Source organism: Cetorhinus maximus, chromosome 1, assembly GCF_964194155.1.
Source record: "Cetorhinus maximus chromosome 1, sCetMax3.hap1.1, whole genome shotgun sequence".
NCBI classification, from domain to species: domain Eukaryota; kingdom Metazoa; phylum Chordata; class Chondrichthyes; order Lamniformes; family Cetorhinidae; genus Cetorhinus; species Cetorhinus maximus.
Window position 1 is genome coordinate 100,399,703 of NC_135879.1, and position 27,227 is coordinate 100,426,929.

Genomic DNA, 27,227 nt, shown 5'->3' on the forward strand with positions numbered 1-27,227 from the left:
CCGCTTCATAGCACTGTCAATGACAATTTCTATCGCTTTGCTGATGTTTGAGAGTAGACTGATGGCACAGTAATTGGCCGGGGTTGGATTTTGCCATCAGCTCTTTCACAGTTATCATGTTCAGCTCAAGTGGAGCATGTTTTAGCTGTCTGGTGCACAACCTATGCAGGGGGTGCTGGATGCTAACCAGCTGCTGGTAGCCGGCCAGGAAATGAGCGGGGAAGAATATTTCTTACTGACAATTTTTAAACTTCCTGACTGTAGGAAAGGACTGGAAAACATGGGACAGGATTTTTGGGTCATCGGGCGGCCGCGAAGTGTGGGCCCAGGAGTGGCCGCTAACCGTGATTTCACACTGGCTGGTCAATTAACGGACAGCCAGCGTGAAACGCATGCTGAGAACCTCAGCGTTGCCGGGGTGGGGGTGGGAGGAGTGCCAAGCGCAAAAGTCCGCGTATGCACGGGGGAGCGTGCACTGAAAGCTCCCTGAAGGCAGGGAACTGCCTCAGGGAGCTGACCAATTTTAAAAGCAAAAATAAAGACTTTTAAAATCTGAAAAGAATGATCTAAGAATGGAACCCACTCACAATAACATCAGCAGAATAAAAATCCTGCCCAAAAATTTATATTTATTTTTTATTTAATTGTGGACGAGGTTTGCTAAAAAATCAAAAGGCTGCCTGGCCGATTCGCCCACCCGCCAACAATGAATGAATAAAAATAATTTAAAGATAGCTAAACTTGGATGTGTTGCCAAGAACCACACCAAGACACAGGTCCAATAATTTTATAACATATGATGCGTATATTTTGACTGTACCTAACCCTAATGTGAAGAAAATGGTGCAGATTTGAATTGTGAGAAAATGATGATTTGGTTTGCTGGCAGTCTTATGAATTTTACAACCATAGAGAACCGCAGACTCTCTGAACTTGGATTAATGTAAGCATACATCATTTTAAATGTCTTATGCAATCTCTGCATAGTTGGTCCTGAAAAGGTTCATCTGTACATTTGGAAAGCTTATTTAAAATCACAGAATTGAGCTCTTTTATAAATGCATCAGAATTGAAGTAAAGCAATACTCCTCAAAAAGCAATTACAGAAAAGCTCTCCCACACGTTCTCTAAGACAGGCTACAATTTAGTTGTTACAAGAGGAGACAAAAAGCTGTGCTGTTTTTCTAGCTACAGCAAGTGAATAATCATTGTGATCTGACAGTACTGCAAAGGGCTGTGTTATCAAACTAAAATAGTCACCCCCATTGTACGTAAACAATAACAGGGTAATTGAAATCAAGTCACATTGGCCTTTAAATTGTAGTGTGTGAAGATTAGCATATACACACTTAATAGACTTCTATTAAATTCTTTCTTCCCCCGTATTAATAGAGGCGTTAATCAGTTCATTTGAAATAGGTTAATGCTTTATTAAAACCGTGGGTAAAAGAACTTAATATAAATGCTTCATGTGCTGCTAAACTAATCTTCACACAGTACAAGGCCATTGTCTGGTTACAGCTTACATAAAGACAGTACAATCCGTGGGAGATCAGTAAACCATTACCAAATCACCCCGAATGAAGAACTTACCAATAAGATTTCACTTTTTGAAACTTTTACTTTAACATGAATCAGAACCAATGCAAATTAAACATGAAGTAACAGACAAATGATACTTAAAATAAAAGGTAAATTTCACTTCGAACGGTAGGGACAACAAAGATATGTCTTACACATCCAGAAATATTCACATCAGTCCCTGTAGACATGAGGCACCACATGCATTTCCAAAGTTCTGTACCTTGGCCTCTGATATGTAGGATCTCTCACTTTCCAACTCAATCAATTCAGCCCTTAAGTTGCGCTCACCAGTAGCCGTATTCCATCCGAGGTTCCTGGAGGTGGTCACCTAGACAGTACTCTCCTACAGGAGTTTCCTTAGCTAGGTTCACAACAGTCTTGATGGCACAGGTTACCCAGAGATTCCCTTATCTCATTCCTTCAATAAATCCCATTAAATGGTCTAGTTGGCTCTGGAAAACCGAAGCAGCAGCAGTAAAATTAACCAATTCACAATCCCTGCTCTAACCCTGTCTTCAGATTTCTGTCCTAACTGTATTACACACACACACACAGCTCCTTGTAAATGTGCCTTCTCTGTTTCCCCCACTGCTGCAGCTCTCCTTAGTCTGCAGCACCCTTTTGTGTCTGGGCCACACGGCTTTTGTATGTTAACTTCCTTTCTGTTGGTTCTACTTCTAGGTCAACGGTTGCCAAATCACATAGACCAGTGATTTCTTATTATTCAAGAAAATTAATTTACCCCTTTATGATTGATGCAAACCCTTAGACATGTTTCTCAAACATCTTAAAACCGATTATAGATTCACAGACATTTTCAAGAAATTACAAATTTTCCTTACTGTAATGTTTCTGGGTAGTCACAAAAGTCAATATCTAATCATGTTGCTAATTCTTTGAGGACTGGCATTTCATTTTTGTTGCAATGTAGACGTTCTACAGATGACCATTTTCGTATTACATTCTGTTTTTTGTGTATTCCTCTAAACCAGATTTATAGGACTCGACTTTCATGTAGTTGGGGAGACTGCGGATCTTTAAAAATGGTGGATGGGACCTGATTTAGGTTCCTATATTCCCTATTCCCAGAGCCCCCAATTTTTGCAAACGTGGGAGAAGGGTGTGGGTAGCGGGCCGGCACCCTGCATTCCCAACCTGACCAGTTCTATTGCAGGGGTAGGCATCTCCTAGACCCCTGCAATTTTGATGGAGTTGAGCCAGCACCTCAGAGCCTCGTGGTTCAGAGCCCCCCCAGAGGAGCCGTGAACCGTAGTCTGGATGAGGGAACCTTTTGAAAGATAACTTCAAAAGGTCTTACCCATGCCTTTGCTGTTTGCAAATTGTCATGTTCATGTAACTTTGGGATGTCTTGAGAATGTGATAAGGCTTTTGTAAAAATAAGATTCTTCTTCAATTTCTTTCTATCTATTTGTGTCTTTATGACGTTTAGAAACCCTGTAGCATCTTTGTGCTAGTTTGCAGTGCCCAACTGGACTGTATCAGCAGGATAACTTCTGGGAAGCAATTCACTCTCATCTTGAAACCCATCTAACTTGGGGCCTATTAATGTTTTTGAAAAGGATGCAGAGAATAATGTAAATCGATCAATTTCATGTCTTCTTTATATTGCCAAACTGCTTCATGAAGTGATCCTACAACACAGCACAAGGCTGCTAGTTTTGTGGAATCGATCCTGTTTACACAATGGAGTGGATCTCAAAACAAAGAAACGTCAAACGAAAAAAAACGTAGCCGCACAGCATGTAAGGATTCTATCCGTCTGTGATCAGGCAAAGTGATGGCCTATTCGTTCAGCAGTAGAACTCTATCAGGAGCTCCTCTATCTGATTAATGCACACTGCTCCTGATATCCTTATTAAAACATGTCATGGTCCCAGAGGTCAAGATGAAAGGGCTTCAGGTTATCAGGAGTCCAGTACTGCTGGAGCCAGCACCCCGAGATCAGTTATGTTATTGTTCTGCTGCTAGTATTGGCAATGCTACATGTGGTTGCACTGTAAAGTGAAAGGGCAAAAAATAACAGAACTATTGAATAATTTGAATCTAATTGCAATTTGTTTGCAAAAAGTCAAATCATTTTGAAACCTCACGGCTTTCTTCAAGAATTTAGCAGTATCAAGATGTTATCCCCAATAATGACAGTAATGGAGCTGGGGGAGGTGGAACTTAACGGTCACGAATAAAGGAAAAGAAAGCTCCAGAGAAGAGTCACATGGACCCAAAACGTTAATTCTGTTTCTCTCTCCACAGATGCAGCCAGACCTGCTGAGTTTTTCCAGCATTTTCTGTTTTTATTAAGCAAAAAAAAAGCCTTGCATTTACACAGCGTGTTTCATGACCACCGGAAATCGCAAAGCTCCTTACAGCCAATGAAATCCTTTTTTGAAGTGTTGTCACTGTTGTAATGTAGGAAACGCAGCAGCCAGTTCGCACACAGCAAACTCCCACAAACAGCAATGCAATAATAACCAGGTAATCTGTCTTTTTGCAATGTTGATTAAGGGGTTGCTATTGGCCAGAGGCACCTTGATTTAATGTTTCGTCCGAAAAACAACAGCCACAACAGTGCAGCACTCCCTTAGTTCTACACTAAGAGTGTCAGCATAGATTTTCGTGCTCAAGCCCTGGAGTGGGACATGAGCTTGGTACCTTGTGACTCAGAGGCAAATGTGTTACCAACTCAGCCACAGCTAATAAGGCTTGGAAGAATGAGTTTTCCAGAGATTCTGCCCAGCTCAATTATAGGAACTGATTTTGTTTTTTAAATTAACCATTTCTCAACCATAGACTACCATATTGAAAAGCTGGTTGGCTTCTGGTCAGGTAGGCCTGAGAAACTAGGCCATGGCCAGGGATTTGTCAAGGGGCAGGCATTTGAGGAGGGGGCAGGTGGGGCGTTAGGGTGGGACAGATCATCGGGAGAGGATTGGACTTATTGCTGGGGCAGTGGGAGCAGGGGTATGCAAAACATTCCTGGGGGTGAGGGTATTCAACAGATTGCCGAGAAGCAATATTGTACAGATCGCCGGAGGGTTGGGCAGGTGGGGGGGTGGATTTAGGACCGATTGTTGGCAGTTGGCGTCAGTCAGATAGCGGGTAGGTGCCCACAGATTACAGGTAGGAGTTTGACAGATTGCATTGATCTGTCCCTTCATGTCTCCCTTCAGATGCCAGGTTTCCCAGGACCTGCATGTATTTAAAAAGAAATGCAACCTTAAAATGGAGGCAAGCAGCCTCCTTAAAAGATTTCAGTGACTGAGCTGCCTCCTGAGAGCAGATGGTCATCCTGTACAGCCACTGCCCCCCACAACACGCCATCTCTGCCCACCTTGCCCCGATGCAGCTTCATTAAAACCAGAAGTGGGTGGGCTTGTGTCAGGTTGCTCTTTTTTTTTAATTTCCCGCCCAGCATGGGAAGGTTGGAATTACACCCAATCAGTCCAGTTATTGAAGAATTTACCTTTCCTCCTTTGTCACCTTTCAGTCCTGGCTTCCCAACATCACCCTGAGCAACATAGGAAGTGGAAGAGGAAAGAAGCACTTTATTAGAATGCAGTCAGACTCACCTTAAATCAATAAAAAGTAAACTTAAATTAAAATTGTAAGAAGTACAATAATTGAACACAGTACGGTTCTCACCTTATCACCGTGACCTCCAATCTCACCCTGATGAAAGGAAACAGGAGAAAGAAAAGAATCCTGAATGTGAACATGACAAATGAACAGTAGATTTCTTTTTAAAACTACACTTGTTCCAAACATGAGAATCTCTATCTAAAAAATAGAAAACTGAATTCATCTTTATGCTTGACATTACTGCTCAGCAAGTTGTGATGAAGACCAGAGTTTTGGACGAGGATATTAACCTACATGGAGGGCTGGCTGCGCATGTTGGTGCGTGCTGGGAGTTAAAGAAGGAAGAGTGCCAGCATGTTGGAAATCCAACATGATCCTCTGACCTCTGGATATAAACTCTGCATGTGCTCTGCGATTTAATTATGCAAAGCGGTCATTGATTGAAGAGTTAACCCTTCATTCTGGCTTTAACTGCTAGTGCACATGTTTCCTCAGTGGTCTGAAGTTTGCCAGGGTCAAACAACACGTGAGCATAGCGGCGATTGACATGCATGGAAAACCTTTAACAATACTGAACGATATGGCCAATTGCTTCTTTGCCTAAATGAAAGGTTTTTGCTCCCAGGACTTATTCTGAGAGTGTGTTTTCACTGCTTTAGAGGTAAATTTCATGACTTGAGATTATTTCTGTGACTTTGATCTGCATGTGCCTCTAGTCACGGCCTTCTCAGCAGCATGGGAGCATCTTATACAGCTCTATCTCGGATGTCTGATAAGGAACTAAAGGAGTGGCAGCAGCAAATCTACAGATAGCAGGAGCAGCAGCTGCCTTTTCCTCAGTCATCAGGATCTCCATAGGACCGAGGGGGATAAACACAAGAGCTCCACTTTGAAGGAGGCGAGACCTCCAGCATCCAGTATTCAGGAAGAGGACCAGCTTCCTGAACATGACTGAGAAGCTCTGCCTCAGGAGGCGCAGGCTCAGACATTTTTGGCAGGCTGTTGCCAACGTCTGCAGGTTCTTGGAACAAGACTTCCTTCTAAATGGACAAGGTGGGTATGCATTGCCAATGGCCGTCAGGTCACCTGAATTGCTTTGCCTCCTGCCCCTTCCAGGGATCTGCTAGTGACATCTGCAAGATTTCACAAATGCATCTCCAAGGCGACAGTTGCAATGTTTGCCAAGGCTGCCAATTATATCTACTTTGCTACTGATGAGGCCAGTCAGAATGAGAGACCCCTCAAACTTGCTGCAATGGTTGGATTGCCACATGTACAGGGAGACAGACTGCACTGATGTGACATTCAAGGCATCCTCAGATCAGCCAGCAGGATTCATCAATCAAAAGGGATTTTACTCCATTAATGTTCAGCTGGTATATAACCACGATATCCTTAGTTAACTGCCATGATGCCTTCATTCAGTGTCAGGACTCCCACAGATCATTGTAATTTCAATCACTCAGTGGGTGGCTTCTTGGAGACAAGGGACAATGACACCTATGAGGAACTATACAACTATTGAACAGGGAAAGCACAACCGGAGCCATATGAACACAATGGCAGTCATAGAGTATGCCATTTGGTTGCTGAAGATGCGATTCAGGTGCCTGGACAGTTCTTGGGGTTCCCTTTATTATCCACCAGAATCGCTGTCCAGAATGATAGTGGTCTGCTGTGCCTTGCACAACATAGAGCAGCAGAGGGAACTGGAGCTACAGGAGGAGGAGGATGAGGGCCTCTCTGCTTCTTCGGGGAAGGAGGAGGAAGAGCAGCAGGAGGAGGAGCCTGATGCGGCCAGGGCTCCTGCAGCTGCTCACCTATCTGCCAGAGATGCCCCTGACTGACTCATACAGGATGATTCAAGCGTGAAGCGTTCTCACAGTCAATAATTCTTCCATCTCACTGATGCCCATTGCTTGCCTTCTACTCTGTGCATGCCATAAGACCATAAGACTATAAGACATAGGAGCAGAAATTAGGCCATTCGGCCCACCGAGTCTGCTCCGCCATTCAATCATGGCTGATAGATGCCCTTTTCCTCAAGGCACAGATTACCACTTGGCAGGAGAGAGGCAACAATGATGATTGGATACTGGAGACTTAAAATGAAGTTTATGGTGCATAAACATTGACAATGAAATTGATACAGTGAAAGACTCTTAAACACCCAAGCGATTCCCCTTGTGAAACCACAATGTCTTTCCCTTCCTTTTTTTATCACTTTTACATGGTGCCCCTATGGCTTGAGCAGAGTTGAAGATAGCTTGCTCATTCCCCTGTTCTGACAGCTGGGGTGCTCTCAGCCAACATCCACTGGGTTTTGGAGCCTGCGAGAGTCCCGCCAAAGACTGCTCCACCTGCATCTGAGCAGGGGCATACTTGGCCATCCGGACAGGAAGCAGTTTCTGGGACTGTGACTGAGAGGGTGGGGGAAAGGGGGAGGAGTGAGAATGCTGAGAGTCCACATTTCCAGATGCCCATTCTTCATCTTCCCTCCCATGGTCCACCTGCGTTTTCCTGCTAGTCAAGAGCTGGGGAGCACTTTGCTGCACTTACGTGACGCCCTGACTGGCCAAGGTGAGGCTTCCTTCAATCTTACTTAAACTTGCAGACTGACTAGGCCATTAGTGAGAGCAGCATGTACTCGGTTGCCTATCGGTCTGATGCTCCAAGCAGGGGGCCACTGTTTCCAAGGTGGTGCCTCTCCCTACAGTTGTACGTTCTCTTCTGCGAGGAGAGAAAGTAGAGAGTTATGAACGTGAGAAATGGAATGTTTTGAGAGGATGGAAGGCCAACGTTTATGTTTGTTGACTGAGGGATGGATGCGAGATCGCAATAAGATGAAAGTGAGTGTCAGTGGTGGCTCTTCAAGTGGGGATGTGAGAGGGTGCCTGAAGAGAGAGAGGAACGAGTGGAGCTGCAAGATGTGCTAGTCTGAGGAGTTTTGTGGAGGAGAATGTTGGGGAAGTCATGCTGGGGGCTGCACTTGAATGTGGGGTGACAGTCACCTTTCCTGCTAATTGAACCTCTTTGGGTACTGTATTCATTTGCGAGGTGCCACACTCCTGCTACTCACCCCCTGAACCACATCCAGCCATGCCTGCTTAGCTTTAGAGGCTGGCCACTTCCTCCAGTCTACCTGGAAGGATCTTTCTCTGCGAGCCTTTCCAGCTTGCAGGATGACCTCCAGAGATGCCTTACAGAAATAAGAACAGCCTTCCCATACTGGGCTCCATCATTACACTTGCTCTCTGTATCCTGACAGTTCAATTACGGACCCCTGCGGGGGCCCCTTTAAATAAATAATTCAGCTTGAACTCTCCAGGGCGGTCTGTCATTACACCGGCCCACTCCGATTGGTCTGGAAACCTGGAAGTGTGATGTTTATACAGTGAGTGAATTAAAAAAGGCATGGCAAAGACCGCTTCACTAGCCTTCAGATCTGCTGCCGGCCTTCCCCGCCACAAGTGGATCTAAATGTTAGAATTCTGTCCTTGGTCTCTAGGAAAGACTGGCCTGTAAAAGGGTCTATTTGAATGGAAGTAGACTTCATGCTTAATTTTCTTGTGATTACAGCATGTGCAATTTGTTTGCAAAAGATGAGTGTCATTGAATCTCCTGGTAAATGCAATTTTTTTTTAGTTTTGTTTCAATGGTGTTCAACTGAAAGGTATTTTCCAAGATTTTGAAATAACCAAAGGTTAATACATTCTCTTCTACTTCACTGCATAGTACACTGGCACCTGTACTGGAGAAAGAGGGAGCTGTTCTGTTGGGTTGGGCTCCACGTAAACCAGACTGGGACCAGTGTCCTGGTGAACAGTATAACTAGGGCTCTGGAAAAAGGCATGATTCAAATAAGGGAAATTTATAAATATAGAGTAAAGTCAAGGACATAGAGCAGTGAGGCGATTTTGGCAAGAACAAGCAAAATGTGACAGGAAGAGACACAGTCCCGAATTTTCTGGCCCCACTGGCATCGAGTGTCATGGTGGGCCGCGTGGGGGTGAAACAATATGGCAGGAAGGGCAAAAATTGGTTTCATTCCGGCATTAAAGCACAACGGAATCACCCTATGGTGTCCGCCATGGTGCAACGCCAATCCCGCTGGAGGCCGATGTGAACCCGCTTTGCATCCCGCTAGAGGGATGCATAGTAAGGCCCGGCCAGTATCGCCCCCACACGCCCGATTTACCATTGCGCCAGCGGGAAAGTATGCCAGCCCAGAACACATCTGGACAAGTGTGGAGTGCAGAAGTCGGGACTTACCATTGAGGCCTTGCTCAGATCATCCGAGGGGCAGAAGATGTTGGAGCCCTACAGCTGCGAGACCCTGGAGGAACATGCGCATCGCATGCTGGGTGGATCCTCATGGACATGGCTCTGCCGCGAAACAGCTCATGGAAGGTGGGAGGTTTCTGTTGATGTCTCAGGTCTGCTTCGGAACATCATGGTGTTGGCCATGGGCTGCTAAAGATGGTCGGTGATGGGGCGGGGGGAGGATGGTCTAGTTGTGAGTGGGAGAGGAAGGTTTACCGTAGGGGATGGGAAAGGAAGGTCTAGGTTCGATTGGGAGAAGAAGGTGTACCGGAGGGGTGGGGTGAGGTTGGGAGGTGGGGGATGAAGGTGATGGGTTGAGGTTGGGAGGATGGGGACAAAGGTGTCGGGGGGGGGGTGAGATTGGGAGAGGGGAGGAGGAAGTACTGGAGGGAGGAGGGTGTAATGGGGGAGAATGTGGTAAGGAGGAGAAAGGTGTAAGGGAAGGAGTTTGGGGGGGGAAGGAGTTTGGAGGGGGGGGAAGGTCTTTGGAGGGGGGAGGAGTCCAGAATGGGGGAGGAGTCCAGAGGGGGGGAGGAGTCCAGAGGGGGTATGGAATCCAGAGGGGGTATGGAATCCAGAGGGGGTAAGGAATCCAGAGGCAGGAAGGTGTCTGGGGGGAGGAGAAAGGAGTAAGCGTGGAGGAAAGAGTAAGGGTTGCGGAGGACGTAACGGTTGAGGAGGGAGTAAGGGGGGGACGTGCAAGGGAGGGATCTTTGCAGTCAATGACTGCCTCCTGGGGAGCAAGCTGAGGGTGGCTGTGGTAGGAGGGAATGGTGAGTATGAGAGGGGGCAGAGTGAGCGGGAGGGTGAGGGTGCGATGGTATTGGTAGAAAGGACAGCAAGGGTGGTTGGTGGAGACTCGGAGGCAGGCATGGACCCTGAGGGTGGGAAGGAGGAGGTCGGGGAGGTCGATGTGGATGGGAGTGGGATTCTCGGGAAAGTAAGGAATGTGCACGTTCACCTGGACATCCTGGAAAGTAAAGGGTTCGGGGTGGTAGGTGATGATGGGGAGGTGGAAAGTAATGCCAGGGGAGTCAACAGTGATGGGTGAAGAGGACATTGGTGATGTGGGGAGGGGAAAGGACAGGGGAGCTGATCAAAAACTTAATGACTACCATGGCTATCGAAATCGAAAGTGAGTGGAGCCTCGTGTTGGGCAGGAACAGGTGCTGCATGGGAGTGTGATCAGTGGGTGGGCGGAGATGCAGGTCAGCTCAGATGGACAACTGAAAGTGAACCCCAGCAAGCAGCATTCAAAATGCTCAGGACATTGAGATGAATGTAATGGATGAAGGCTGTGTGTGTGTGGGAAAATGCTTGCACAAGGCTCTGAAGGGCCCTGCCACACACAAAGTGAATATATTTTCAGATTGTAAAGTGACAAAATGTGTTCTCCTGTACAACCACTTGTGATCAGGCTTACTTAACTTTTCTAGGCCCACCACTTCTTCTAGGTGCTGCCCTGACATCTGCAGCAGGGGTGGAGACAGCCTGTGCAATGGTTGGCCCTGTTGCCTCTGTTGACTTTGGCGTGCGTCCTCTGGAGAGCCGAGGCCTTGAGGGCCCCGGCTTGCTTTTGCTGTCCTTATGTGGGCCAGTTGCTCCCTCTGCCTCTGCGATGACAGAGGGTAAGGTTGACGAAGTCACAGGCAAAGGGTACTTGGAGGGAGAGGACAGCCTCTGAGTGGATGACCCAGAGGTGTCCAGCTGCCGTTCCTCCTTCCTTTTGGTGCCCAAGGGCCCCGGCTTGACTCCTTGAGGGGAAGGAGCACCTGGAGAGATGTCGAGGTGCCCCGTTTCTCTCTTGCATTGCCACTGCAGAAACTCACCCATGGCCGCTACAATGGAGTGCAAGTCTGTGCACGTCTCCACATTCTGGTGGATTAGGGTCTCCATGGTGTCCGCCATCCTCCCCATCGACTTCCATACACACCATCAGAGAGCAGGCAGAAGCACTCCTCTGACTTGTGTGCCACTCTGTTGAGGGCTTCCAACAGCTCCGCATGATGTTCCCCTAGCTTCTGCTGACTCTCCACGATAAGCTGGAAGGCTGAATCCAGAGGTTCGTCATCTGACTCGGCCCACAAAGTACCTTTTCCCCAGCAGTCCTCTGAGTGCCGCGGAGGTCGGCTGAACCGGCCTCCTCCTGCAGCAGACACATGCCCATGCATTGACCACTAGATTGTGAACCCAAGCCTGTTCTAGATCTAGATCTCTGCGCTGGTGGAAAGTGTGGGTAAACTCTGTGACAGGTCTTCTGGGCTGCTTTTTTCCACCTCTTCAGTGAAGGAGGTGTCCTCTTGGCTGGAGGTAAGGACGTGGATGAAGCTGAAGGACTGGCTGGCTGAGGGTGTCAGTCGCTTGGCTGAGCTCCCTGTAGAGAAGATTAGTGCATGGCAGCAGAGTCAAAAGCAGGAGAGAGAGCACTCTCAGTTGCATTGAGAGAGGGATGATGTGCTGCAGGATCCTCACCATTGCCATAAGCACGCTCCACGTCCTCACCAGTTCAGCGCAATGGCACATCCCTCAAAGTGAGTGAGGGGCGTAATGTGGGCCACTCCACCCCCTGGGTCTGGGACCTCTCCCTACTGTTGTGAGCCAGCTTTTCCTGCATGAAAACAGATGGAGAGAGTGTGAGTAGGATGCATGGCACTGTGTGGAATGTATGTGCGGTGACCGGAGCCATGGACAGGATGAGGATGCGAGTTCCAGAGGATATGAGCCTAATGGAGATGTGAGGGTGTACGTGAGAATTGGTGGTGTTGTCCCTTGAGGTGTGAGATTCCTCTGGATGTGTGATGGGTTTGTGAATGTTTGAGAGTGATGAGACGGTTGATTTACCCTGGCGGAACGGAGGAGAGCATTCATCCTCTTCCTGCACCGGATGGCTGACCTCCTCTGTGCTCGGTGGCGCTCACTGCCACTGCCACCTCCTCCCAGGCCGGATTGGTCACTCTGGTGGATCTCTTGCAGCCAGAGCAGGGTAGAGGACATCGCGGTGGCCTTCCACTGCATCCAGGAGGCGCTCCAGTGAGGCGTCACTAAATTTGGGAGCTGCTATCTTCTTTGCATTCAGGGCCATCTGTCACCTGGAGTAGTCCTGGTCTGAAGACATGAAGTAGGCATGTGCTCTAGGGCACTTTAAATATGGCTTCCAGAGCGAGGAAGTGCTGAGGTCACGGTGTGGCAGCCAAACCCGAGCGGTCCAGCATGTTTCCCAGGAATGCATTATGAATGAGGCAGGATGTGCAGGGGATGAGACGATATGGCGCGAAATCCTGCCATATGAACATACAAAATAGGAGCAGAAGTAGGCCATTTGCCCCCTCGAACCTGTGCCGCCAATCAATAAGATCATGGCTGATCTGTTTGTGTTTCGAGTTCCACATTCCCATCTAATCTTTGACTCCCTTGCCTAACAAGAATCTATCTACCTCTGCCTTAAAAATATTCAGTGACCCCACCTCCACCACCTTCTGAGGCAGAGAGTTCCAAAGTCTTTCCGCTGGCGGGTAAAACGTCCTTTCTCCCGCTTGCTACCGCACTTTGTGTAAATCTGGGACAATTCCGCTCATGGTTTAATGGTAATGGTGCAGTGAATAAAGGTAAATCAGGGAAACATGTTAAAAAGTTAAAATTAAAACAGCTTTATCAGAACACATGAAGCATTTCATAACAAGCTAAGAATGAGTTTGATCTGATAGCTAATACCCCCCAAAAATACTGTGGTTACAGGAAATCTGAAATAGAGGAAAAGGTAAAAATAGAAAATGCTGATAATAGCCAGCAGGTCCGGCAGCGTCTGTAATGAGAAACAGAGTTTAACGTTTCAGGTCTTATTTCAGATTTCCAGCATCTGCAGCATTTTGATTTTGAAAAAAGCAGAAAATGTTGGAAAGGCTCAACAGTTTGGCAACATCAGTGAAGAGAGGAAAAGAGTTAACGTTTCAGGTTGATGAACAGTTCTGTTGAAAGGTCATCAATCTGAAATGTTAACTCTGTTTCTCTCTCTATAGATGTTGCCAGGCCTGCTGAGTATCTAAAGCATTTTCTGTTTTGAACTAATAGCCATTGCAGAAGTGGTTGCCTGGTGACCAATTGGTTGGGAACTAAAAATTCCAGGGTTTGTGAAGTTTCAAAAAGACAGACAAAATAGAAAAGGAGTGGGAGTTGTTGGGGGCGGTTAGCCCTGATAATAAGGTATAACACAGGGATTGTGGTGAAGAAGGTTCTTGGCTCAGAAGATCAGGAAGTAAAATCAGAATGGGTCACAATAAGAAATGAGAAGGGTCAGAAAATTTTGTTTATAGGCCACCAGACAGTATCTAGACTGTTGGACAAAGTATTAATCAAGCAATAAAGGGTACTTGTAATAATGGTGACACAATAATCATGGGGACTTTAACCTTCATAAAAACTAGACAAATCCAACTGGCAAAAATAGTTTGGCAACCCAGTTCATGGAATACAGTTGAAACAGTTTCCGAGAACAATACGTTCTGGAATCAATAAGGTGCCACACGAAAGTCTGTTCCACAAGGTAAGGTCTCATGGAGTTGGAGTAATATATTAGCGTGGATAGAGAACTGGTTAAAGGGCAAAAAAAACAAGTGTAGAAATAAACAAGTCATTATGAGGTTGATGGGCTGTTATGAGTTGAATACCACAAGAATCAGTGCTGGGGACCCAGCTATTGGCAAACTATATTCATGACGTGGATGAAGGGACCAAGAATAATGTATCCAAGTTTGCTGATGATACAAAGCTGGGTGCAAAAGTAAGCTCTGTGGAGGATACCAAGAATTTACAAGGGGATGTAGAAAGGTTGAGTGAGTGGACAAGATGGTAGATGGAGTATAACGTGGGGAAAGATAAGGTTATTCACTTTGGTAAGAAGATAGATAAATAGAATATTTTTAAATGGTGAGAAACTATTAAATGTTGGTGTTCAGATTTGGATATCCTTGTACAAGAAATACAAAATTAACACGCAGCTATAGTAAATGCAATTAGGAAGGAAATGGTATGTTGTCCTTTACAAGAGTAAGGAAGTCTTACTGCAATTGTAAAGGGCTCTGTTGTGACCACACTTACAGTACTTCATAAAGTGTGCATCTCCATAACTAAGCAAGGAAGGATATATTTGCCATTGAGGCAGTACAAAGAGGATATAGGTTGATTCTTAGGGTGAGAGGGTTGTCTTTTGAGGAGAGATTGAGTAGAATGGGCCTATACTCACTGGAGATTATAAGAATGAGATGTGATTTTATTGAAACATATAAAATTCTAAGAGGGCTTGACAGGTGTTAAGCAGGGTTCTTTCCTCTGGCTGGAGAGTCTAGGAATAGAGGACATAGTCTCAGGATAAGGGGTCGGTCATTTAGGACTGAAATGTGGAGGTATTTTCTTCACTCAGAGGGTTATGCAGCTTTGGAATTCTCAACCCCAGAAAGCTGTGGATACTGAGTTGTCGAGGATATTCAAGGTTGAGGTCAATAGATATTTGGACATCTTGTGGAATCAAGGGATATATGGACCAGGCAGAAAATGAAATTTAGGTTAAGGATCAGCCCTGATCTTACTGAATGGTGAAGCAGGCTAGAGGGTACGCTGCTATTTCTTACATTCTTTTGTTCTCATTATATTTCAACTTACTCATTTAGCCCCATATCCCAAAAGCTATGAGACTCCTTGTTTTCCTCAATCTTATCTTCCTCTGAAGATCTACAGACTTCAAAGCCCACTTTTAATCCGGCACGTTCATCAGAAACTGAATAGGCAGTTAAAATGACTGCTGGGACTTAACCACACCAGTCCAGCTGCCTTTTCTTGAGGATAGAATGAACCTGCTCTTTTGAGCAGGCGAGACAGATACCTACCAGATGTTAGTGAGGTCCTTCTTTAAAAATGCAGTTCAGGTTCCAATGATGTCATCAGGACTTGACTGCAATTATAACTGAACGGCTGCACAGAGAACCCTTTCCTGCCCTTCCAACCTCCCTTCCCAACCATTAAACCCAGTTTTGGCGCCTGTTGCTTTGGTTCCTAGGCAGTGGCCTCCTACAATCTAAAATCCCTCTCTCACCCACCGGCCAGGTACCGCTTCCCGCCAGGTCAAGTGGAAGATTGATGGCACCTAAGAACACGTAGCCCAGTGGTAAAATCTGTCATTGGTCTTGGTCACACCAAAAGCCGTTTTAATTTTAACTTTTTAACATGTTTCCCTGATTTGACCTTATTCACTGCACTATTACCATTAAAATATATCTCTTCCTGTCACACTTTGCTTGCTCTTACCAAAATTGCTTCACTGCTCTATATCCTTGGCTTTACTCTAGATTTATACATTTCCCAAGAAATAGTTAAAATGGGGGCATAAAGTTGTTGTTTCTGAATTTATTTCCACTTCTGTCTTATCCTAAAATTTAGGTCATGTTAATGTTTGAGTCTTGGGCATTCACCTGGGGTTCTGAATAATAATAATAATGAAAACATTGCTCCATCCAAGCACAATGTGATAGTACACAGCTGTCTGCGGTATGATTTGGGTTGCTAAAATTTCTGATAATGACGTCGCAATTAAGTAAAAGCAGTGCTGCTTATGTTTAATCCTCTGTATGATCATACCAAATATATTTGGAACAGGTTAGGCTTCATTGTCTTAGGAGCTAATTTACAATTATCCCAGTGTGTAAAGTTTAGCATTTGTTCTCTACGTGATTGATGCTTCCTATAAGCTTTTGTGGGAGTTGGCATGAAATTTCGGTGCTGCCTCTTTAAGGCTAGCAAAGACATGTCTAAACCCAAATCACAAATAGAATGCCGTTTAAAAAATACTATAAATCATCATCAATAGATTTCACAATTTTTACTTATCAAATAGAAATTTACAGAAGTTTATTGTTTGTGTGAAAGAAAATGAAATTGTATGCTTGGAGCTCAACAGGCCTTTCGACAATACAGGCTCAAAGAATGGTACATCAACTACACGATGTCAAACACTTGATTTAAATGTAAATAAATTTCCAACTCCATTGTAGTCCCACCAGTAGCTAATGTGCTATAGCAGAAAGTGTGTCAGAGGGCTGATCTAGATGGCCTTGAAATTATCTTGTGAGTGAGAAGAGGGGGAATGCGTATATCTGAAATTCCTATCTTCGTTAGAGAAAAATGCATTTCATATGTTATTATCCCACAATGTCATTTCAAGGCCTATTTTTTTTTTTACTTCCAATGTATTTTTAGCAGCTTTTCTGCTTCATTGGATCCTCCATCCCCACACCACCCTTATATTGAAATCTACAATCTATTAGGAAGGTATGAGGCAATACATTTCTGCCCACTACTGACCCCATTCTTTGACTGGTTGTGATCCAGCCTGACTGGGCGCTCTTTGGATAATTTGACTGGCAATATGGACTCACTAAAGTAGGGCCTGGGCACCAAGCATTACTTGGACAAAACAAAGAGAGGAAATGGAAATTCAGACAGGAAGGTTTGCCCGAACAGAGAATGAGCCCAATTTTTTTCCCCATTTTAAATTGAATTTTGAATTTTTAAAAATTCATTCATGGGATGTGAGCTTCGCTGGCTGGGCCAGCATTTATTGTCCATCCCCTAGTTGCCCTTGAGGTGGTGGTGGTGAGCTGCCTTCTTGAACCGCCACAGTCCAAATGGTGTAGGTACACCCACAGTGCTGTTAGGAAGGGAGTTCCAGGATTTTGACCCAGCGACAGTGAAGGAACGGCAATATATTTCCAAGTCAGGACGGTTAGGGGCTTGGAGGGGAACCTCCAGGTGGTAGTGTTCCCATCTATCTGCTGCCCTTGTCCTTCTAGATGGTAGTGGTCATGGGTTTGGAAGGTGCTGTCTAAGGAGCCTTGGTGAATTCCTGCAATGCATCTTGTAGATGGTATACACTGCTGCTACTGTGCGTTGGTGGTGGAGGGAGTGAATGTTTGTGGATATGGTGCCAATCAAGCGGGCTGCTTTATCCTGGATGGTGTCCAGCTTCTTTAGTGTTGTGGGAGCTGCACTTCTCCAGCCAAGTGGGGTGTATTCCATCACACTTGTGCCTTGTAGATGGTGGACAGGAGTCAGGAGGTGAATCACTCGTCACAGGATTCCTAGCTTCTGATCTGCTCTTGTAGCCACAGTATTTATATGGCTAGTCCAGTTTAGTTCATGGTCAATGGTAACCCCTAGGATGTTGATAGTGGGGGATTCAGTGATGATAATGCCACTGAACATCAAGGGCCGATGGTTGGATTCTCTCTTCTTGGAGATGGTCATTGCCTGACACTTGTGTGGCGTGAATGTTACTTGCGACTTGTCAGCCCAAGCCTGGATATTGTTCAAGTCTTGCTGCATTTGGACATGGACTGCTTCAGTATCTGAGGAGTCGCGAATGGTGCTGAACGCTGTGCAATCATCAGCGAATATCCCCACTTCTGACCTTATGATGGAAGGAAGGTCATTGATGAAGCAGCTGAAGATGGTTGGGCCTAGGACACTACCCTGAAGAACTTCTGCAGTGATGTCCTGGAGCTGAGATGACTGACCTCCAACAACCACAACCATCTTCCTATGTGCTAGGTATGGCTTCAACCAGCGGAGAGTTTTCCTCCGGATTCCTATTGACTCCGGTTTTGATAGGGCTCCTTGATGCCACACTCAGCCAAATGCTGCCTTGATGTCAAGGGCAGTCACTCTCACCTCACCTCGGGAGTTCAGCTCTTTTGTCCATGTTTGAACCAAGGCTGTAATGAGGTCAGAAGCTGAGTGGCCCTGGCGGATCCCAAACTGGGCATCAGTGAACAGGTTATTGCTAAGCAAGTGCCGCTTAACAGCGCTGTTCATGACTCCTTCCATTACTTTGCTGATGATTGAGAGTAGACTGATGGGGCGGTATTTGGCCGGGTTGGATGTATAATGCTTTTTGTGTACAGCGCATACCTGGGCAATTTTCCACATAGCTGGGTAGATGCCAGTGTTGAAGCTGTACTGGAACAGCTTGGCTAGGGGCGCGGCAAGTTCTGGAGCACAAGTCTTCAGTACTGTTGCTGGAATATTGTCAGGGCCCATAGTCTTTGCAGTATCCAGTGCCTTCAGCCGTTTCTTGATATCACGTGGAGTGAATCGAATTGGCTGAAGACAGGCATCTGTGATGCTGGGGACTTCCGGAGGAGGCCGAGATGGATCATCCACTGGACACTTCTGGCTGAAGATTGTTACGAATTCTTCAGCCTTATGTTTTGCACTCTGTGCTGGGCTCCTCCATCATTGAGAATGGGGATATTTTTGGAGCCTCCTCCTCCAGTGAGTTGTTTAATTGTCCACCACGATTCACAACTGGATGTGGCAGGACTGCAGAGCTTAGATCTGATCTGTTGGTTGTGTGATCGCTAAGCTCTGTCTATCACTTGCTGCTTATGCTGTTTGGCACTTAAGTAGTCCTGTGTTATAGCTTCACCAGGTTGACACCTAATTTTTAGGTATGCCTGGTGCTGCTCCTGGCAGGTCCTCCTGCACTCTTCATTGAACCAGGGTTTGATCCCCTGGCTGTGGGGGATATGCCAGGCCATGAGATTACAGATTATGTTCGAGTACAATTCTGCTGCTGCTCATGGCCCACAGCGCCTCATGGATGCCCAGTCTTGAGTTGCTAGATCTGTTCGAAATCTATCGCGTTTAGCATGGTGGTAGTGCCACACAACAAGATGAAGGGTATCCTCAATGTGAAGGCAGGACTTCGTCTCCACAATGGCTGTGCGGTGGTCACTCCTACTGATACCATGATGGACGGATGCACCTGCAGCAGGCAGGTTGGTGAGGATGAGGTCGAGTACTTTTTTCCTCTCTTGTTGGTTCACTCACCACCTGCCGCAGACCCAGTCTAGCAGCTATGTCATTTAGGACTCGGCCAGTGGTGTTACCAAGTCATTCTTCATGATGGACATTGAAGTCCCCCACCCAGAGTACATTCTGTGCCCTTGCCACCCTCACTGCTTCCTCCAAGTGATGTTCAACATGGAGGAGTACTGATTCATCAGCTGAGGGAGGGTGGTACATGGTAATTAGCCCAGGTTTGACCTGATGCCATGAGACTTCATGGGGTCCGGAGTCGATGTTGAGGACTCCTAGGGCAACTCCCTGTATACCACTGTGCTGCCACCTCTGCTGGGTCTGGACGTACCCAGGGATGGTGATGGTGGAGTCTGGGACATTACCTGTAAGGTATGATTCTGTGAGGATGACTATGTCAGGCTGTTGCTTGACTAGTCTGTGAGACAGCTCTCCCAGTTTTGGAACTAGCCCCCAGATGTTAGTAAGGAGGACTTTGCAGAGTCAACAGGGCTGCAATTGCCGTTGTCGTTTCTGATGCCTAGGTTGATGCTGGGTGGTCTGTCCGGTTTCATTCCTTGTTTGTGACTTTGTTACAACTGAGTGGCTTGCTAGGCCATTTCAGAGGACATTGAAGAGGCACATGAGACTAGGTAAGGTTGACAAATTTCTTTCATTTGTGAACCAGATGGGTTTTTACAACAATTGACAATGGTCATCATTAGACTTTTAATTCCAGATTTTTATTGAATTCTGCCATGGTGGGATTCGAACCCTGGTCCCCAGAGCATTACCCCTGGGTCTCTGGATTATTAGTCCAGCAAAAATACCACTATACCATCACCTCCCCCTTTTGCACAGGTGGTGCTTAATGCTCGAATGATAAAGGTAAAAATATACCACACAGTACTGAGAGTTGTGAGCCAGAATTCCTATCTTGCCAATCTGTTGTGCTGTGTGTATAATGCACTGCACTGACAAGAACCCCAACTCCTTCGAATGTACTATAACATAATGTATTTTAATCAACGGTTATTTCACAGAATATTCCAAGCGAATTAAAATATTTGCCACACAATTTACATGATGAGGCTTTTTAAGTTGGTTGTTTACAGCGCCCTAGGCACTCAGATGTCCAGCAGGCAGTTTTGAGTCACCAGCAGCCTTTGGTCAGCTTAAATGTGAGGCTGAGTGACTTCTGTCACGTCACAGGTTAGCAGAGACAGCATCAGGGATAAAATGGAAGAATACACAAAACCACTAAAGTTATAATAAATATTTATAAAAACAAAACAAAACAAAACATCAGATTCGGGAAATCTGCAATGAAAATAGGAAAGGCAGAGAACACTGATTCACTTCTGAAAATGAAAGGCAAATTAATAAATTGGATGAAACTTTTCATCAGTGTGCTGTATGTAACTAGCAACTTTCTGTCTTTATTTAACATTCCTAAAAATCCTATGTTTTTAATCCAGCCTACATGAGTTAATATTTACCCAAATAAACAAGTTAATTACCCAAGGTTACAAAGTGAGTAATCTACATTTTATCTGAAAAAGTAAATTAATAAACATCGCTTTTTTTAAAGTATTTTCTTCTACTTTGGAAAACCATTGAAAATATAGTAAATAACAACATCTGGAGTTGGAATTTCACTATGCAACATTATTTAATGAAGGCTTTAAGTTTTCTTTGTCTGTACATTTTAAAAAAGGCATCAAAAGAGTTAATACCTTCATTAAAATGCTAGAGAAAGGAATTCCATTTGAATGTATTAACACATTTGTTATTAATATTGACGTGCTTTCAAAGTAGACTGTTTTGAAGATGGAGCAACCTCGTTTCTGAGTTCATAACCCATAATACTATCAGAGCCAAGTTATTCCAATCAGAAGGTGAAGACATCAGAATTTTATTAATTTTATTATTTAGCTGCCATTAAACATTTTGTTAGAATTGGCGACTGCAAGTTGCTGTCAGTGGAGCTGACCTTTGTCAGCATCATATGTTCATTGTATTGTGAATAATGGATAATTTTGGGCCAATGACATTTTCTGGGCACAGTGTTTGTAGGAATTAAGAATTGTTAAAGACTTACCTTGGGGCCTGGATCACCATCCTTCCCAGATTCGCCCTGGGAAAAAAAAGATTGGGTGAGAAAAATAGAAAAATGAATATAGATTTTTTCTGCATTACATCCTGAATAAACAATACAGAAAAAGCAAGGAAATCACAGTAAAATGACTTGAATGTCCTAAACCAATTTTCAACTTGGTTGAAGCAAGTTTTCCAACATGTGTATTGAATGTTCTAATGCAGCAGAATTTCACAGACCAACAGCCTGTTGTACTTAGTGGCAGGGGCAAGGTTGGAATTGCACAGACTGGATCTGGTAAAACACTTGCTTACTTGTCTGCAATTGTTCACATGAGTCACCAACTTTTGCCCACCTCTAAACTCAGAAGCACAACATTCATACAGCTAAAACAGTATTTTAAAGAATTGTCAGGCTCTCCTATTTCTAAAGTGCTCTGCGATATTCCTTTACGTGAAGAGTTCTATGCAAAGGTAGACTATTGTTATTAATTGACCCAGTGAGAGTAAATCATTAATCGCTTTCAGAGAATGGGAGGCATATAAACAGTACATCCTTCAAGTTTGACCTGGCATTTTGTTAATCCTATTCACAGTATCTGGGGCACCAGGTATATCTTTATGGCATCCATTTGTGTTTTTGTTCATGAAATCTTCCTTTCTGAGAGATCATTCCTTTTCATGGACTTGAGTTCATCTTTGAGTTTGAGTTTGGAATGCTCTCCCTGTGATAGAATTTACCAAAGTGAAGGTTCATCTAGTGTTTGCCAGTTCATTGGGAATAAAAATACCAGTGGAAGAAAAGTTTGTGCGTGTCCTTCCTCGCCCCATGCTGAATGGTTACAAAACTGCAGGGTGAATATTGAGGGAAGGAGGGTTAGAAACCTTACAAACAAGCTCCAAGGATGGAGTTTTCCCAGCCCAGGGAAGACAGGTTCAGGTGCGTGTAGGGAGTTAAATCCTCAAAGTGACGGTGGGTCAGGATCCTGACATCATCTCACCCTCTTCTGGGTTTCACCCAGGCAGGTTTAAAGATGACCAGGGAACTAACCAGATAGCTGTCTGGTAAGGAATTTAAATATTCCAGTAGGCAATTAAGGATTTTGGTTTTAACATCCAGCGACTTATTTCATGCGCTTTCAGCAACTCATTAGGGTCAAGTGGGTGAGTGTACAGCAGAAAGTGCTTCTTCAGTGAAACTAACAGGCTGCTAAATGAAAATTGATAAATGAAGCTGATCAACTCCAGCCATGGCCAACTGAGAGGCTACAGTTCACAGCACAGAGAGTGCATTCAGTGCTTGGAAGACACTTCACCTATGTTGCATTTCACCTTCAGCTACGCTTCCGTGCAGCCAGCCTTCACAGTGGCATGGGATCAGTTTATGCAGCTTTACTTACCAGCTCTGATGAACAGCAACAGAAGCAGCAACACCATAACAACAACACAGGAGAAACACCAGCACCCACAGCAGCAGCAGCTGCCTTCTCCTCAGCCACATGCCACTCCACAGGCAGAGGAGACAGACATCAGATCCAGCTGGAAGGAGGCGAGACCCCCAACACAGGATCTGCAGGCAGAGGATCAGCTCTCTTGACATATCTGAGCACTAGTGCTTTAGGAGACTCAGGTTCTCATGGCAGGTCACTGCTGACATCTGTAGCTTCTTGGAACAAGACCTCCCTCCCAGGAGGGCATGCATTGCCAGTGGCTGTCAAGGTGCTCGTCACTGGTGCGCTGCCCTCCATATCTGGGTCTCTGCCTCTCTCCAGGGTATTGTGCTCACTTCTTCTTCGAGGAGAGAAAACAGAGAGTTATGAATGTTTGTAATGGCTTGTGAAGAGGCAAAGACAACATTTCTGGAGGGTGACTTTGAGGCATGGGTGCAAGAGGGCAATAGGGTGAGGGTGAGTTTGAGTGTTTACTTTTCAGATGGGAATGTGAGGAGATGTCTGGAGAGAAGGGAGTGACTGGAGCTGCAAGGTCATAGAGTCATAACAGCACAGGAGGCCTTTCAGACTGAGTTCAGGCCAGCTCCCTGTAGAGAAATCCAGTCAGTCCCATTCCCTCCGGCTCTTTGTTTTGTAAGTTTATTTTCCTTCAGGCGACAATCCAATTTCCTTTTGAAGCGTCTCTGCCTGCATGAACTTTGTAGACAGGGAGTTAAAGGTCAGTACGACTCACTGCGTAAAAAAGTTCTTCCTCACAATCTCTCTGAATCTCTTGTCTAAAATCTGTGATTCCTAATCCTTGTACCATCAGCTATTGGGCACAGCCTTTCTTTGTCCACCTTATCGAAACCCGTCATATCAAATCTCCCATCAATTTCCTTTTTTCCAAGGAGAACAACCCTAGCTTCTCCAACCTAACCTTGTAGGAACATAGGAACAGGAGTATAGGCCATTCAGCCCATCGAGCCATGGCCGATTATCTACCTCAATACCACTTTCCCACACCATCTCCATATCCTTTGATGTCATTATTCTCCAGAAATTTATTGGTCTCTGTCTTGAACATACTCAAAGATTGAGCTTCCACAGCCCTCTGGAGTAGAGAATTCCAAAGATTCACCACCCTCTGAGTGAAGAAATTCCTCCTCATCTCAGTCTTAAATGACCTATCCCTTATCCTGAGATTATGCCCCTGGTTCTAGACTCACCAGTTTGGGGAAACATCCTATCTACATCCAGCCCGTCATGCCCTGTAAGAATTTTGTAAGTTTCAAAGAGATCACCTCTCATTCTTCGAAACTCTAGAGAATACGGGTCTAGTTTCTTCAATCTCTCCTCAGAAGACAATCCTGTCATCCCAGGGATTAGTCTGGCGAACCTTCATTGCACTCCCTCTATGGCAAGTATATCCTTCCTTAGATAAGGAGACCAAAACTGTACACAATACTCCAGGTGTGGTCTCACCAAGGCTCTATACAATTACAGCAAGACACCTTTAACATGCCATTTGCCTTCCTTACTGATTGTTGCATTTGCCTGCTAGTTTTTAATGACTCGTGAACATGGACACCCAGGTCCTTTTGGACACTAACACTTCCCAGCCTCTCACCATTTAAGGAATATTCTGTCTTTCTGTTTTCTCTACCAAAATAGATAACTTCACACTTATTCGCATTATAGTCCATCTGCCATGTTCTTGCCCATTCACTTAGCCTGTCCAAGTCTGCTTGAAGCCTCCTTGCATTCTCCTCATAACTTACATTCCCACTTAGTTTTGTGTCATCAGCAAATTTGGAAATATTACAATTGGTCCCCACATCAAGATCATTTATACAGATTGTGAACAGCTGTGGACCTAGCATTGATCCTTGCAATACCCCACTAGTAACATCCTGCCATCCTGAGAATAACTCGTTAATTCCTACTCTCTGCTTTCTGTCTGCTAACCAATTCTCAATCCATACCCCCTGTATGTTTCTCACTAGCTTCCATTCATATTCCCTTTTTTTATCAGTTTCTTGGTCCTCCTTTGCTGGGTTCTAAATTGCTCCCAATCCTCAGGCTTACCACTTTTTTTTGGCATCCTTATAAACCACTTCCTTTAATCTAATGCAATTTTTAACTTCTTTTGTTAACCACGGTTGATTTACCTTTCCCATTGGGTGTTTGTGCCTTAGAGGAATGTATATCTGTTGTAAACCATGTAGTACTTCTTTAAATACTAGCCATTGCCTGTCTACCGTCAAATCTTTTAGTGTATTTTCCCAATCCACAATAGCCAACTTGCCCTTCATAGCTTTATAGTCTCCCTTGTTCAGATTTAAGACCCTAGTTTCAGAATGAACTATGTCACATTCAAACTTAATGTGAAATTCTATCATATTATGGCCACTATTACTCAAAGGCTCCTTTACAATAAGGTTATTAATTAATCCTTTCTCATTACATAACACTAAATCTAAAGTAGCTCAAATCTAAAGTAGCTAGTTGGTTCTTCAACGTACTGCTCCAGAAACCCATCTTGTACACACTCCAGGAAGTCATCCTCCACAGCATTAGTGCTGATTAGGTTTACCCAGTTTTTATGTAAATTGAGGTCGCCCATTATTACTGTATTACCCATGTTACATGCATCTCTAATTTTCTGATTTAAATCAAGCCCAACATCAGCACTACAGTTTGGTGGCCTATAAACAACTCTCATCAATGTTTGCTGCCCCTTCCTGTTTCTTAGCTCCATCCAAACTGATTCTACATCTTGATCCTTCCATCTAAGATGCTCTCTTACTAATGTAGTAATCTCATCCCTTATTAAGAGCGCTGCCCCACCCCCATTTTCTTTTTGCCCATCCTTCCTAAATGATGAATATCCTTGGATATTCAGTTCCCAAGCCTGGTCACCCTGCAGCCACATCTCTGTAATGGCAACTAAATCATACCCATTTACCTCAATTTGTGCCTTCAAATCATCGACCTTGCTGCGAATGTTACATGCATTCAGAAAGAATGCCTTTAATTCTGTCTTTTTAACATTATTCTGTATTCTGATCCTATTTGATGCTTGACTCTGCTTCATCTGTCTTCTAATTTCACTTACCACTTCTCTATTTCCTGTTACCAGTTTTGCTTCCCTCCAATCAGAGCTCCCTCTATTGTTCCCATCCCCCTGTCAATCTAGTTTAAACCCACCCCAACAGCAGCAGCAAATGTCCCTGCGAGGATATTAGTTTTGCTAAAATGCAACCCATCCATCTTGTACAGGTCCCAGTGCCTCATAAACCTGATGCCCCCCCTCCTACGCCAGTTTCCTAGCCACGTCTGATGCCCAATCCTCCTATTCCTATGCTCACTAACATATGGCACTGGGAGTAATCCTGAAATTACTGATTTTGAGGTCCTGCTTTTTAATCTCCTTCCTAGCTCCTTAAAATCTGCTTTCAGGACCTCATCCCCTTTCCTACCTATGTCATTAATACCGATGTGGACCACGGCCTCTGGCTGTTCACCCTCCCTCAGAGGAATGTCCTGCAGCCAGTCTGTGACATCCTTGACCCTGGAAACATTTTGGTAAATTTCCTCTGCACCCTCTCAAGGACTCTCACATCGTTCCTAACGTCAGATGATCAGAACCGGATGTAACACTTTAGTTGTGGCCTAACCATACCTTCATAAAAGTTGCTTTTGTGAAGTCCAAGAACCCATATTTTTTTTTTTTTTTTTTTTTGTAAAAATATACTTTATTCATAAAAAATCTTCAGTCACATTCAAAACCATTTCAAAAACAACATTACAAGGGTACAATCCAGGTTAAACTTTTACAAAATGTATCACCAGGTGCATCAGTACAAACAATATTACAATCATTTACAGCCTTTCATTTTGATCTGTACAGCCCGAGGGGCTCTAAACAGTTCCCAGTCTCTCGGTGCGCTGTGGTAGAAAGGTCTTAGACAGCGACCCTTCCCCATTGCGCCTTTGCGGCAGCTGCCCCAAGCTTTAGTGCGTCCCTCAGCACGTAGTCCTGGACTTTGGATTGTGCCAGTCCGCAACAATCGGTCGGGGACAACTCTTTGTGCTGGAAGACCAACAAGTTTCGGGCAGACCAAAGCGCCTCTTTCACCGAGTTGATGATCCTCCAGCTGCAGTCGATGTTTGTCTCGGTGTGTGTCCCTGGGAACAGCCCGTAGAGCACAGAGTCCTGTGTCACAGAACTGCTCGGGATGAACCTCGACAGCAACCACTGCATCTCTCTCCAGACTTTCTTTGCAAAGGCACAATCCACAAGGAGGTGAACAACGGTCTCTTCCCCACCACAGCCACCTCGAGGGCAAC

General features: G+C 44.9%; 1 protein-coding gene across 1 annotated transcript in view; it reads right to left on the bottom strand.

Annotated features, from left to right (window-relative positions):
• Positions 1-27,227, bottom strand: part of col25a1 (collagen type XXV alpha 1 chain) — a 227,159-nt gene that overhangs the window by 159,660 nt on the left and 40,272 nt on the right. Inside the window, exons 9-11 of the mRNA XM_078544797.1 lie at positions 21,449-21,484; positions 5,245-5,271; positions 5,066-5,110 (exon numbers count right to left, since the gene is read on the bottom strand). Coding sequence (XP_078400923.1) covers positions 5,066-5,110; positions 5,245-5,271; positions 21,449-21,484 — 108 coding nt within the window. The remainder of the gene's footprint in view (positions 1-5,065; positions 5,111-5,244; positions 5,272-21,448; positions 21,485-27,227) is intronic.